General features: G+C 25.8%; 1 protein-coding gene across 2 annotated transcripts; it reads right to left on the bottom strand.

Moving 5' to 3' along the window:
- Positions 1–364: 364 nt before the first annotated feature.
- Positions 365–13,170, bottom strand: LOC112603709 (ras-related protein Rab-38-like). 2 transcript variants are annotated; one of them, XM_025352413.1, is made up of 5 exons: positions 12,725–13,170; positions 7,483–7,690; positions 6,230–6,411; positions 3,400–3,543; positions 365–921 (listed from the first exon to the last, which is right to left on the bottom strand). In XM_025352413.1, the coding sequence occupies exons 1-5, from the start codon at positions 12,725–12,727 to the stop codon at positions 817–819; spliced, it is 642 nt and encodes a 213-aa protein (XP_025208198.1). In that variant the 5' UTR covers positions 12,728–13,170; the 3' UTR covers positions 365–816. The 2 variants fall into 2 exon arrangements, with proteins under 2 accessions (XP_025208198.1, XP_025208197.1); XM_025352412.1 differs by lacking the exon at positions 12,725–13,170 and adding an exon at positions 11,403–11,726 and having other exon boundaries at positions 366–921.
- Between the last annotated feature and the right edge of the window lie 3,005 nt (positions 13,171–16,175).

Here is a 16,175-nt window from a genome sequence, read left to right as displayed (position 1 = left end):
GCTGATCATATTTCTACCTTTATGTTTCCTTTTTAGTAGCTATGTCGTGGATTTCATATAAATTGTATATGTTATCTTTATTCAATTTGAAAATAAGTTTAAAATTTTTTATTATAATTGTATCTACATACAAAACACAATCTATTGTTTAAAGAAAACTTTATAAAAATCTTTTTCATACGTCAACAATATTGAATAATAAATATTATCTAGTTATCCAACAGATAACAGTGTACATCTAATTTATATATATAATATAATATATTATGTAGGGTAGATACCTAGATCATAAAACTATAAAAGTATATAATAACAAACATAAAATAAATTGAATACTTTTATAAATGCATAAGATTACACATTTAAATGATAAATTTGGTTAAATAAGGCACATATTTTACATATTGAACAAAAACAGCAAAGTTAGAGATAACTTTACCATATTTACAAGTAATAGGTATATGTATACATTATAAATAAGTACATGCCTAATATTACATCAAAATATATTAGGCCAAAATATTATGTAAACATTTGTGGATTATGATATAGTTTTTGTTAGTTAGAAACAAAATGTTGGCTTTATCAGCAATTATTGCATTTTGTTCTATTATGTAATGCACTAATATCTATGGTGTTTCATTTGCTTCTTACTTATAAAATAATATTAAAATAGGTGCCTTTAGTTTAATATATTATTGAGGCACTAATATTCATAATAATTGACATAATACACTGAGAAAAAAACGATTTGTACTATAGTGTATAATAATTTAAACAAATAAACGATGATTAACTAAGTTCATCCAATTTCAATCAACAGGAGCAACTCTTTTGCGTATCATTTTGGGCATTGTTTAATATTATTTGACCCTTTGTTTTTAAGTATGTTGGTTTATTTTGAGCAGTGTATTTCAAAATCTGAAATAAATAAATAATTTTAAAAATGTATTACTAAACATAAAATATTAGAAATAATAAATTTATTTACTCAATAAATAAAACAATACAGTAATATATAGGCATAAACGTGGGCATGCACGAAATATTCAGAGTTAGTTATTGACTATTTACTTTGCATTATTATCATTTTTTTTTTTTTTTTATGTTACATAGTTGATTATTGATAGACAATAATATATGGGAAAGTAAAAGGTGTTAATACTTTTGCAAAATAATATTTAAAGCATTATGGGTAAGTTGTATAAGAAATAAATTAGAAATAATTATGATCTTCTATTGTGTATATTAGTTATAGGAGACAAACCATTGAATATAGTAGATTTGCCTATTATTATTGTAAGCATTAGTTACATGTGCATAGACATATTATAGGTGTCTCTTTTTCTATATTTACTTTTAATTGTATATTTGTAAATAATATTAAAACTTATTTTATTTTCATATCACAACATACGAGTATGGCAGTGATCATGTGGTTATCAAATATGATTAATATGTTATCGTTAGTGGTTAAAAAAATGTTATCCCTTCAGTCCTTAGCTCTCGTATCTAACGTTAAAGAAAACGTAATTATCGTAAATTGAAATGTAAATACTCATTTAAAACTATCCTGTTGATAATGTTTGCGCAAGTTCAGGTTAATCAATTAATAGTATATAAACTATAAAGGATAGCGGTTCTCTATATTTTTGAGGCCGCGACCTCCTATAATGTCACCAAGATTTTGAGCCACTCTTTTATTATGATAACATTAAAAATAGCGATAAATTAATATGTTTATTTACGGAACTGACATTTCAAATAATAATAATTTTAGTTGAAATACATTTTTTTTTTTTTTAAGTGAACATTATATGTAGGTAAGTACGTAAATATTTTTTAAATTTAATGACTTATTTGCTGTTATTGATTTGAAACTATTTTATCAATCCTTCATCCTTGGTTCTATAGATTTGATTTAACTCATCTTTATGGTTGATGATATATCAAGTCGATTTCTTAGTTTATTTTTAATTGTAGTTATCATCAAAAAAATCCAATTCCACAAAAGTATGTAGTTGAAAAAGGAATCAATTTTTTTAAAGCCTCATTAGTTAATGCAGGATACTCATTCTGAATTTTGACCCAAAATTGACATGTTTTTGTTACTATAAAAAATCTGTTCCAAACTTCAGTGGTTAGGTATTTAATTCTTTTTTTTTTTTTTTTTTTTAATAATAATTATAGAATTTAATTCAATAGTCAATTAATTATTTCATATATTAGTAACCTTAAAAAAAATTGTTGGCAATCTCCAAGGAGGTTATGATCACCCACTTTGAGAATTGCTGGTAAGGATATAGGTACCTACAATAGTAAAAATGTGTGAACGATAACAGTCATTTCCAGTTGTTAAAGTAATTGATACAAGTTATTTATTATGATGTTTAAAAGCATAGGTAATGGTACACAATATGAATATAATATTATTATGGATTGTATTGTGATTTGTGGTTGATGTATAATTGATAAAAATATGTTAAAAAAAAATCTGTCAATTACAATGTAAAACTATACAGAACGACCTACGATAATAAAATATTTAAAGGCTATAGCCGGTTGGTATCAATTCATTATTCACATACCTAGCGCGCTCAGAAAACGTTTAATGTAAATTCAATTAATACAACAAATATTGAATTGTTATGAGTATTTACTTAATTGTATATATACAATATACATAATACGTATGTAATATGTATACATATAATTATATATAAATCATAAATTTAATATACTAAGTATGAATAATATATATCATCTTAATCTTATACAAGTATACCGTTAAAACATTAAAAATACTTGTAATTATAAATTTACCATAGGCATATAAGTATATTATTAGAGTATTTCATCCTGAATATTGATGGTTCATTGTTTGTCAAATTATATTTAATAATTTTGTAATTTACGAAACTACCAAATAAGGATAGCCGGGTAGACATAATTTAAACATAGGATTATTCTGTTATAGTAAGCACTAAAGTTAGCTTGTGTTATGCCCCAGGAGGTAGTAAAATAAATATTCTACGATGTCTTGAAAAAAAAAAAAAAAATGTCATTAGGATAATTAACAAAGTAAGTAGGTTTATACATGAAAAAATATATTTTTTTAGAATTCATTTGGCTATAGGTAAAGTGATGTTATTACATTAATAATAAACACATAAATACTAATAAGTCCATTAAAGATTAATAATAATTATTAAATTGTATGTTTATATGTTTTTGATGAATAACAAAATATTATAAAGATCGGTAGGTTATTATATCATATTGCTGTTATGAAACAGTGATATGTACATATGTAACAAATTTAATATAATATACTTATCTACTACCTATTTTTGTATACTAGCATTTAGAAGTATTAGAACAGTTAATAAATATATTTACCTGAGACACGAGTGTCTTGGCCGCGTCATCAATGTGAACATTTTCTTTAGCTGACGTCTCGTACCATGCGGTGAACATATTTTCTTTGCAAAATTCGTCCATCTTAGCCACACTATTCACCATACCTTCTTTAGTTTCATCACACTACAAAACAATGAAATCAATTAAAAATAATTAAGTATTAAATAGGTATAGTGTGGTAACACGTCTAGTTTAATTTATTGTGAACACTTTAGTAGCACTTTATACTTTCGAATTATCGATATTTCATAATTTATACCTCCTAATCTAAGGAGTATATAAGTTTGGTGTTACTGTAATTTGCATTAGTTATAATTAGTTGCATGTTTACTATATGTTTCTAACTTTTATCCTTATTTAGACTAAAAATAAATACATTTTAAAATATTAAGTCATTAGGTACTCATTAGAGGTACCCACCTAATTTGATTGTATATTATTATACTTGTGTGAAAAATCAAAATAAATAATGTAAGTCACAAAAATATAATGAGTATGTCAATAATATTAAGGTTGCTATATTTTTCTAACTTCCATAGCTCTTTAGGGTAAAATACATTATATAAGCATACCAGCATATGATATTTTTTTTTACAAAAAAAACTTAAATGACGGGTCTAACAGACAATTATTAAATAGATGTTTAAAATTAATAAAATTAAGAAGTTGTTAGCTAATGGTCTGTTAAACATAATTTAATAGCCCACGACTGTTCCACTATATTTTAGTGTAACATTAAATTAATCAATATTTTAATGCAACTTATCATAAGTGTATAGATAAACTACCAAGTATATAACTAACATATAAGCCTACAGGTCATGACACAAAATGCTTATCTAAAATGATAAAAAAAATTAAAAGAATTAAAAACATTAACACAAAAACTGTTGAATTACACATTATACGTCATAATTGGAATGTAAATCAAGTTTAAAAAAGAGGGAAGTAGGTAACCGTTCTGCTGTACAGTAATATAGTTTACTATCAGTAATATGGTACCTATTGAGATTTTTGTTGAAAACATCGAAATTATAACAGAATATATATTTATATCCTAAGTAAACTTTAATTAGACGTTAAAAATATCAATTATTTTAAAATTCTCTTTCAAAAAAATTACACTTTGGTTATTACTAAAACAAAATAAGTTATACAATAAATTTACAGCATTACTGAATTACTATGACAAATTATGATTTCAGTAATTATTAATAGTTGTATAGCTTAGGTTAGGTTAGGTTTTATATTGTATTTTTTAACTGTGAAATTCTATTTATGTTACTCCATTATGTATGATTAATAAATATGTACTTATTTAGTTATATTAATGCTTTAGTTATACAAGACAAATGTATTTTAATTATTCATTGTACTATCTATTTTTTGAATTTATATTTTAAAATGTTAACTTATGGACTCTCACACAAATATATTCAATGGGACCCATTATCTTTTTGAAGATAAAAATAATATATGTACCTACATATATTCTTGTTAATTTTTGAGTCAATATCGACTTATCGTTAATGGTGTTAATAGGCACGTGGTATAAAGAGACAATAACATAAAATTAATCTAAATATTCTGAAAATATTATAGTGCATATAAATTATAATAATAAACGTAAGAATTTCAAGTACCTACGAATCATAATATTTTTGAATTACAACGAAAAAACTAAAATTATTTTTGTTATTCTTCATTTCAACAAAATTTAATCTTAAAATGTCTATGAAAAAAACTGTATTTATATATTTTTTTTTGATTTTTTGGTTTCAGTATGAACGATTTATGAGGAATTTCGTATCAAGTATTTTAACCGAACTTAAGTATTTTTATTAATACCATAAAAAAAACTAAACAAATTTAAACCCATTAAACGCCTAAAAATAATTTAAATTGAGTCTAAATATTTTGGTAATTTCATTGAGTATAGAAAATAATAATTTGAATACTAATTATAGAATGTTTTATGTTTCTATGATTGATATTTATTGGTTATAAAATAAACTAAAACTGTTTGATCAAAAATCGCTATTTTACGCATGCATATCCGATGTCGTCAAAATTTTAATTTCAGACGCCCATGAAAAAATATTTTTACAGTTACGCTAAATTTTTTTATTTATTTCGGTATTAAAAATTAAGGAGAAACATTGTATTAAATTTTCAAGATTTTAAAATATCAATGATTTTTGTATCAATATTTATAGAAAAAAACTTAAAAAATTGAAAATTTAAAAATGAATGTCTACCTATTTATGTAGCTAAAAAAGTCAAAATCTTTGATAAATTTTACTATGACGTACAAAATTTTTTTAATATAAATATTTGGAAAAAATGTCAAGTATCTACGATTATTTTTGAATAAAATTATAATAAAATAAAAAATTTACTTTGCCAAAATCTTGTTTTTAATTCTAATGCTCATTTTCTCGATTATTTAGAAAAGAACAGGAAACTTTTTACTTTTGACATTGTAAAGCAGCAAGTATATTCTCTTTCCTGCCAATAACGATATTGAAGTTGAAGAAAATTAAAGCATTTTTTTTACTATAAAAAGAGTTTTTAGACACAACAAATAAACTAAAAAACACACAACGCTGTAAAATCAATGAATTTATTGCTTAGTTCAGAATGTAAAATATTTAAACTTTAAAAGTAAGTAGGTACTTATTTGAAACTCTGAATATTATACTTATTTATATTTTACATTATTTTACGTTTCTTGTTTCAAAAAATTAGCTAGCGGTTTTTTACACGAATCAATTATTTTATTATTGTCCAATTGTATATAGGTATTTACTTTATTCGCAAGTAAAACGCATGGTATTGGACTTCCGTCTTCCAACGAAACTTTTGCATCCAAGTCTTGTTTCCACTTGGCGACTGCGTCAAATGTGGCTGGTCGCGTGACGTCAAAAACTACGAATGCTCCAAGTGCGTCTTTATAATATACTCGGGTCATGTTCCCGAATCTTTCCTGACCTATAGTAAGTACATTAAACACATGGTTAATTATTGGTATTGATTGGGTATAAATGATTAAAAAATAAATTTAAAATTTGTAACTCAATTTCGTTTTATTTTCTTTTTTAGGAACACAATTTCGTTTAAGTAGGTACCTATTTGTTAAATAACAAAGGAATAACATGATACAATTATGTACTTAATAGGCTTCAATGTTGTCAAATTTATAAATTATTTAATTTTCAAAATATCACAACAAATTTAAATATATTTTATTGTCTTATTGACTCAATTTAGTAATTATAATGCTATAGTTAAACATCATTATGACAATTATTTTTAAAAAAATGCAAGAATATTAGGAATATAATAGGTGTTTACTATTAACTTAGCTAAACTTGTCAAAATTACATTTCCTAGGAATGTATAGCTAGTTACAGATAAAAACATCAACAAATATAATATTTAAAATTTTGTTTGTTACCAATTCACTATTCCACTATTCAGGCAACAGTCAGTCGAGTATAGGACAGTTGTCTTCCTAATATTTATTTATTTATTTTTTAAAGACTGGGAGCTTCTTTAACATAGATATGTATAATTTGTAATTACATATTTCGTGTAAATATGACCATGCTTAGGTATTTAATGTAGTTAAATTAACAATATAAATATGTTGTAACTAAAAATAACAAATATTATGTGAAAACTGAACTTATTTAAACGATCATAACTTAAATTTAAAATAAAGAGAAAGGTGAAAAAACAAAAAAATAAATATTTAGGTTAAAAATATAAATTTAAAATTTAGGTCTTCATATATTGGCGTTTGACATTAATCGTTTTAGATTGGCTCATTAGATAAATAATTGGTGGTTGCACGAAGAACATAAGAATAAGTTAAATAGTTCAATTTGAATGATAAGGTAAATTTTTTAAATATATAACAAATAAGCGTATAATAATATATAATACGAGGCAACTGCACGTGTTTTCGCGTTTCAACTTTTTAATCTTATAGAAAACATCGTGGTTTGCCCAACACAATATTAAAGTACAATCATTTTTATAATGTAAAGATATGCTCACCGGCTATATCCCATAGTTGTAGCCGGACGACGGTATTGGAATCCCATTCAAGCGATTTCAACGCGAAATCTACACCGATTGTAGCACGATAGTGTTGCGAGAAGAACTTGTGCACGTAACGTTTGATTATGGAAGTTTTACCGGTACCAAGCTCACCGATGACTAAAATCTTGAACAAGTATTCTGTAGGAGTTGATGAATTTCTTGACTGCTCGTCAAAACATAACAAAATTTAATTGATTAAAAATGGTTTATGCTTAACATATTATCTACTTTACAAAATGATTCACTAAGTATACTTAATCCCCTTTCTTTTTCAATATTGCAATTATTTAAAATTTGATTTTTGAAATTTTTAAAAGTAGGTACTTAAAGAACATATTTTTAAATTTTTATGATTTTTTATACTACTTAAAAAAATGTCTTTTAGATATACAAACTTCTGTTTTTAAATTGACAACCATCCTTTTCTACTGTAAATTTAGCGTATAATTATTGTGAAAATTTTGACGTACCAGATTTAAAATTCATACAAGTAGTAAGTTTATTAGTAATTTAATTTTGCTAGGTTAGGTTACGAGTAATAGGCCCGCGATAATGGGTTTGGAAGATATGGACACTATTGGTGATTTAAAAATTGTGATGGTTAATATTAATTTATTAATAATAATAATCACTAATTTGTAAAAATGATACAAGTATAATAAATATACTATATTCAATATAACATTTAATTTTTACTTTTTTAAAACCATTTTTAAGGAATATTATGCTACATATAAATATTTTAATAACTGAGAAATTACTTGACCGAATTTGAATTAGGATCATCAAAGTTATCAACTAAATAATTTACATTAAAAAGGGGAGGGGACTTTCATTTGAAAAACATAAGTTGGCATCACTACAGTATAATACTTAAGTAGGTAATAAAAAAAAAAAAAAAAAATTAAAAACTTATATGGTTAGTAATTTTAAAAATGTAAAAACAAAAATTTGAATAAAATGATTATTAAAGGAAAAATGGGGTTGAGCATATGAAAATAGGAGTAAATCATTTTGTAAGTAATAATTTTGAATATCTTTATTTTTATACAAAATATTATAAATCTAATATATTTTCTTCTTTACATTTTTAAAGATATTATTTATGTGAGTATCCACATTTACATTGTAAACTAAAATTGTTTAAGTCAATTTTTTTTTTCTGAAATTTTGATAACTTGAAAACCTCGGTATGTTGAAAACCTTAATAAATCAAAAAAATTGTATTTCCTTTAAATTTTTATTTATCAAGGTCCCACTTGTAATTTATATTTTACGATATTGAAATGAAAACAATTAACCTTTAATATTATTAAAATATAGATAGGTCTTTATGACGATGGGCGGTTGTTCTACAAATATTTTAAAGATGATAAAATTGTAAATCGTTAAAAATTATTTATCATGATTATTTAAACTTGATATGGGATCATCATTTATCGCTTTGAATTTGAATATGAATATTATGATAAATTAATAAATTATTATTGCTATTTAACATTTCAGCATTTTATAGATTATGAATTAGAATTAAAATTATTGCGATACCGTTGATACCCAATGATTTATGATAGTGAAAGATATAGTGTTTGATCACTTGATGTATATATATAAATAAATTTCATTTATCATAATGTCATTGTTATCTAACGATTATTAATAACATACTTATAGGTAAGTAGTTTACTTTCGGTATAGATACCTACATATCTAATTCTGGGACCGCAAAAATGATAACCTAAAAATGTTATAAAATATAATACAAAGAAACTGTATAACAGTAAAAAAGTCCAATAATAATGAATCATGGTGCTTTTTTTCAATTATATATGAATCTTAACAATTATAATTTATAATAATACACATAAGCCATTAAACATTTACAAATACAACGTGTGAATTTGTTATGTATGTATATATTAATATATGTATTTAATAATTTAAAAAATTAAATTAACTGAATTTATATTTTATTCATGTTGGAAAATAACACGGAAATATATATAGTTATTGAGAAATAATTTCATAAGAATAAAAAATGTCCAAGGCTGTAAAAACTCCAAGTGTCTTAAGACAAAATATGTACGAAATTCATTATTTCACAAATAGATTCCATTAGATACTTAATCATTAATTTGTTATTAAGATTCATACTAAGTATTTTGTTTTGTAAAATAAGAAAACAATTGAAACTTATTTATTTATGCACATCCAAGTTATAGTAATATAGTACCAGTAATAATAAATTGTAATACGATTATGTTTGCAGTTGGCAGTTGTTCAATTACCTATTTTAATAAAATTATGGTTCTTCAATATACATAAAATATGTATATTATTCATAAATATATATATAAAAATATAAATAAGTATTTGGAAATTTTAACAGTAAATGTCAAAAGTATAAAATATTTATATTCTATGAATATATATTGAGTGAATGTTTTATGTAAAATAGTTGGTATAATTCTTTACACGTGTAACATACAGTGGTGGTTATTATATAATACTGTAATATAATATTTGCAAAACCAGAATTTGAATTCTTATATATTTATATTACAATATTAAATTTTGTTTTTAATTTTATATAGCTTCACCACTTAAGAAATGAGTTTTCCTGCTTTATGTCTATTATATTACATCTCGTAAAATATCTATCGATTTTTTTCTTCCTGTGCCTTTTATAATTTAATAAATGTACCAGTGCGTATATTTTCAATTTGTTTTTCTATTAAGTATACCAATTATACAAATAATATACGAGAAAAAAAGTATTGGTAATTGATTTATATGGTATAGTTAATCATACGTTTCCATAATAATAAAAATATATCATTTCGTATTTATAAATGTCTTATTTAATTTCAATAAATATTATTTATCATTATGCAATTATTATTCTGATAACTAGGTCTTAAATAATTGTTTACATATTTTATATTTAAAATTATAAATATTTTACATGAATTATAATTTATAGCTAGAATATACAATACTAATAGGTATGTAATAAATAATAATATTAACACAATTTGTTATCAGGGTGTGTAGAGGAAGTGATTGAAAAGATTTAGATTTTAGATGAATCATCTAAATATTATTTTATATATTTGACTAATGTAACAAATAAACATTAATTGATTTTGATTAATAAAATATTATATAATAAATTATAAATGTAAAAATGTAATGATTAAAATATGTATATTTACAAAACTACAAGAGTATAATATTTTTAAACATGGGAAGTTGGTAATTATAAATTATATTTATGATAGTAAAATGATATTAATTTGAAAGTTTTGGAACTTTAGCTTAAGATTATAACCATTTATAGTATTACGGTTCATAGCTATCGAAATATAAGGCTTCAATCAATATATAGACAAAAAATACATATAACATAATATATTAACCTATAATCTTTCGTAATGAACACCGTAAAAAACTGTTGTGAGCTAATAAAATAAAGGGCGAGGGGACAAGTTTTACTATAGAAATTATAATTAATTAATGAAAACCGTCAGACAGTATTTTAATATTATATAATATATTATGCATATTTACAAATGGATATATGTAAATATTATAATTATCTATGTAACGAATTGCGTATATTTATGGAAATGTGGGTTTGTTACCCCTTATAAATTGGAATGTATTGTACACGGGGCACGTAATATACATTTTAGTAATTATTATACTTCATACTAAAATAATAAAATCAAAATTTTTGCCTGGCCACAAGTATTAAACGGAAATACACAGCATATTATACACTCGATTATACATTATACAATACCAATTGTATAGCTATATGCATTTATAAAGATAACACGAAGGTCCGTTATTAAGAGGAAATGGGTACTCACCGAAAAGTCTATGTCGTCGGCCGAATTTTCCAAAAGCACTCTGTGCTTGTACGTGCGCGACTTAAATGCCATAAATCACAGAATCGGAGAAATGAATGAAAACGCAGTAATGACTGCTGCGATATAATAATATATAATACGTATATTGTATGTAGGTATTCTAAAAAATGGTCACTTGAGTGTTCGCTTGAAAATCGACAAATGAAATGAAAAAGTAACTCTAAACAGTCTAAACTAATATACTGGCAAGGTACATTAATATAATATACGACATCGTTATACACGAAACACCAACACAACATGTACTGATCGCACATTTACATAGTACACGATTACTTTAATATTCTCTTGAAAATTATTGCGCAACTTTTAACATTTATGATAATATCACTTCTGTAGTTATTAATATTTTTCCTCTCCATTCGATTACGTCTGTTCAGCAGTTACATCACTTTAATATACGATGATACTACTATTACTAGTTTATTACTAATATACTTATAGCAATAATAATAATAATAATAATAATAATAATAATAATAATAATAATAATAGTAAGTGTGTATACACATTACTTACTATAGATACACACACACGCACACGTGCTCATTACTATTTTTTACAAATACTTATTTGAGTAAAAGTATTTTAATACTTTAAAATTATTGAACACGATTGTGTCAATGTGTTATTTAAATTTCCGAAATTTTTACAATGGCAATGTTACATAACACACGACGAATAAATAACATTAAAAAATAGTAATGACTTAATTAAAAAAAAAAAAGATAAAATAATACAATTTTAATACCTATTATAAATACGGGGTTTTTTTTTTTTTTGAAAAATGTTTTTGAACGCTATTAATATTTATTCGAGAGGTATTTTTAATGCTTTTTCAAAGGATCTATATAATTATTCTCAGTAAAACTGTTACTAATAATATAATATTATACGTACACACTAGACTTACATATAATTAAATAATACGAATAGTGTATACTGAGTGTATTTACACAATACACTAATAGTAAATCATTAAGAATACCCACAAATAGGCATAAGTTGATATTACGTATTATTATCGTGTTGTTTATAATATTACGATTTACTGTATAAACATAATAAAACATAATAACGTGGGAAATAGTAATGGTATAACAACGCGAAAATATTATAGCATTGATTTAACCCGGTTAATCTATAATAATATAATAAGTAATAACCTACAATAGATAGATACCTATAAATATTACGCATGGTTACGATAAAGCGTAAAAACAAATAAAGATAGGTATAGATAGGTAGTTAAAAATATTTACCATGATTACTGTGTCGTTGTAGTAGGTTTATTTTTTTCACGTAAGTATATCATACAATATTGTTATTGTTTTTATTATTGTTGTTAATGTTATTATTATTATTATTATTTCCGATAATAATAATAATTACTACAATGCTAGCTCACGCGAATCGTACGAATTGTAATTTCGCCGGTTATTTTTTATCTGTCGTGACCAGGTATAACACGGTACGAGCTCAACGCCTCAACATCAACACACTAAATGAATGATAATAATACCACGCGTGAGACCGGCAACGATATTTGAGTAATTATTATCGTCGGCGGACTGTCGTCGATCGTTTCGTTCACTCCAAAACACCGTCTTCGGGCTCCGAATGCGTCCGGCGGAGCACGAACACTCGTCGGCACGAAAAACGGACTGTCGACCGTTCGACGTCGGCGGCGGTCACTGTGCGGCTGGCTAACATTGAAATTCGGTCGCTCAGACCTTCACTCTTCACTTCCGCGCGGTGGCGTGGGCTCTCGGCCCGTCGGTCGCGTAACGTTCGGGTGGCAGCGCTACACTCGGGTGGTGGCGCATGGTGTAAGGCAGCCGCCATCGCAGCCAGCCGGTGCCACTCGGTCCGACGACGCTGTCTGCCGCGGCGGGCCGTCGTAAAAACGTCCTGTAGGGATGACGGTCGCGATGGACGGGCCTTTCCGGTGCACGTCGTGTAAGTCCGAGTCGAACAAACCATTCAAACCGTCAATTCGGTTTAGTCGGTACAGACCGTTGTGGGCTATACGTTGAGTATTATATTATATACAATATATTATGATTATTATGTGATATGAAGCGATGTGATGCTTGTCGTCGTCATTATCATAAGTCGGTGAAGGATAAAAACCGAATGGAAAAACAAGACCGTGGTCGTATTATAGTCGCGTTGCGAGTCGTTGCAAAACGTTGGTGACGATGTACGACATACCAGAAAACCGGTTATGTCAATATTATGCTGCGTTACCGTGAACCGGCGCCGGTGAGAAGTTTTTCAAGATATCTCAAGTTATAAATTTATAATATTATGCCCGAGCGGTGTAGCTCGTATAAAATGTACGCGTGAGCCGTGAAGTATAATATTACTATTATAGTAATCAATGACTTATGAATATATTTTACCGGACCGCCAGAATATTACTGTGCCTAATGAATTTAGGCGTGAGCACAGAGTGTCGTATAGTCGACGGAGAATAGTTTTTCAGGAAAGTTGATATGTACCAGTGTACTACACTCACGCGATTGAATGTTATTTTGTTTGTTCCCCAAACAAACGTCGATATCCCGTCGTATAAAAAACATCGCCCATCAGACATTTATTATCGATCTCGGATTACGATACCGAAGTGAAAACCGTCAAAATCGTATACCTGCAGCAGTAGTTCGATTTTATTATAATAAGAATATCGTGTTTGAACATGACAGAATTATACAATTATTTTATATTGTGTGGGATCAGAACCGCGGCGTGTTATTTTGGTAAAACGTAATTATATGAAAACCGGCTCTCAGACCGTCATCTCGTTTTCGGTTGGTGGACGTGATAACCTTTTCGTTCTCGACGGGTTTCATCGGTTGTTTGTCCACCAATTATGGTGTTTTTGTTCGTGTTAATATTGCTATTAGTTTTATAGGTTGTGTGTTGTATGATTAATGTTGTATAATATCATCGGAACTATACCGATAAGATGCGCGTCCGTCTGCAGAGATAAGGAGATAAGATTATTGATTTTAGACTTCAGAAGGTGGCGGCGTTAAGTCATCGTCAATTGCTACTATTGTACCGCACCAGTTCAAGCTATGCTATAGTATATTGATAATATTGATCTATTGGTTTTCAAACATTTTTGTAGAGGTCAATATAATATATTCTACGCTGCGATATAATTTCTATACATAATAATACATATCATGTACAAAATACAGTATTAAATTGGACATGACATAATATTATGTAACTTATATAGTTATATGAAGTCATCGTATAGCTTTTCATATTATTTAAAATCAAGCAAATAATTTAGTAATTTAATTTAACAGTAAATCTAGTATATAGTGGGTAAGTTGTAAGCAGGCAAATAAGTGGGTGATCTTGGAAGATACCAAGATACCTACCAATGAGTTTTATAATAGTTATGCATGCTAGTGACCAGATAATTTATATAAAATATTAGTAATAAGATTTAATATTATTTATCACATAGGTACATAATTGTAGTTGCAGGAATAGCCAACAAGAAGGTTGTTACTAGCCGTACCAGATAACTAGAATTTATTAGATTATAATGATTTAATTTATTTTAATGAATTAGATTATGTTTCAGTATATTATGTACTTAGGTGTTCTACAAATGATTAAAAAATATTTATATTTTTCTTATAATCATGTAATGCTAAAAGTTAAATAGATTATGTTGAATTTAGATAGAATAACATTGAATTATTAAATTATAATACACACTAGTATAGGTAATGAATGTTAAATAATTTAATCTTCGAAAATCATTATTTTATTATAACTAAAACGACTAATAAATGATGTGTTGTATAGGAGCTCTTTTCATAAATAACTTGATATTTAAGGATAAACACGGGGCATGAACTCGAAGAGTCGCTCTTTCAAACATTGTATATTATCCCATCACAAAATTCTTAGTACTAATATAAAATGAGAGTTTTTTAATTACAATACGAATGTTAAAATAATAAATTAAAGGTAGGTATATAAAAATTATTTCAGATGAAATATTTTATAACGATGCATATATGATATACTCGTACTATTAATCCGGTTTACAAGATATTGCGTTCATTTTTAAATCGTTATTAAAATTTGTAACTATAAATTATGTATAATTTATAATTTAATAATATATAGATAATATAGTAATAGGTCAGCTGAAAAATTATACATTAAAAACAAATATCATATTTTGTTTTGGTCGAAAAGAAAAAATATTACAGTTCAAGTCTTATGTACTACCGTCTACCGTATCGATGTTTTGCTGAATGTTATATTTACAATACTCAATACGTATTAAGTACCTATATCAAAATATATGCACAGATTCTTATTTCCTAATATATATATATATTATGCAGTAGTTATATTATATATGCAATGTAGCATTAAAATAAATTACGGGCGTTTCATAGATGGCTGTTCTTTTATATCATAATATTGGCTGTCGTCACTTGTTGTGTTCATAAAATAAATAAATACTGCAAAAATAAGTACGATAACACAATTTCATATAATTTTATAGGTGTTATGTTTATAAATTTAAAATTTGGTAAGCTAATGATTTATTGTCTGTGTGATTAATAGAGGTTAAAATTAAACTTTTTATATAATATTATAAAATCATAATTATAATTTAACCAATAATCTACATTTTAAATATTAATTTAATTAAAAAAAAATTATAAG

The sequence above is a fragment of the Melanaphis sacchari genome, unplaced genomic scaffold (genome assembly GCF_002803265.2).
Source record: "Melanaphis sacchari strain LSU unplaced genomic scaffold, SCAv2.0 Contig10_pilon_pilon, whole genome shotgun sequence".
NCBI classification, from domain to species: Eukaryota; Metazoa; Arthropoda; class Insecta; order Hemiptera; family Aphididae; genus Melanaphis; species Melanaphis sacchari.
Note: the sequence above shows the minus strand (reverse complement) of the source record. Positions and strands in the feature narration are given on the sequence as shown.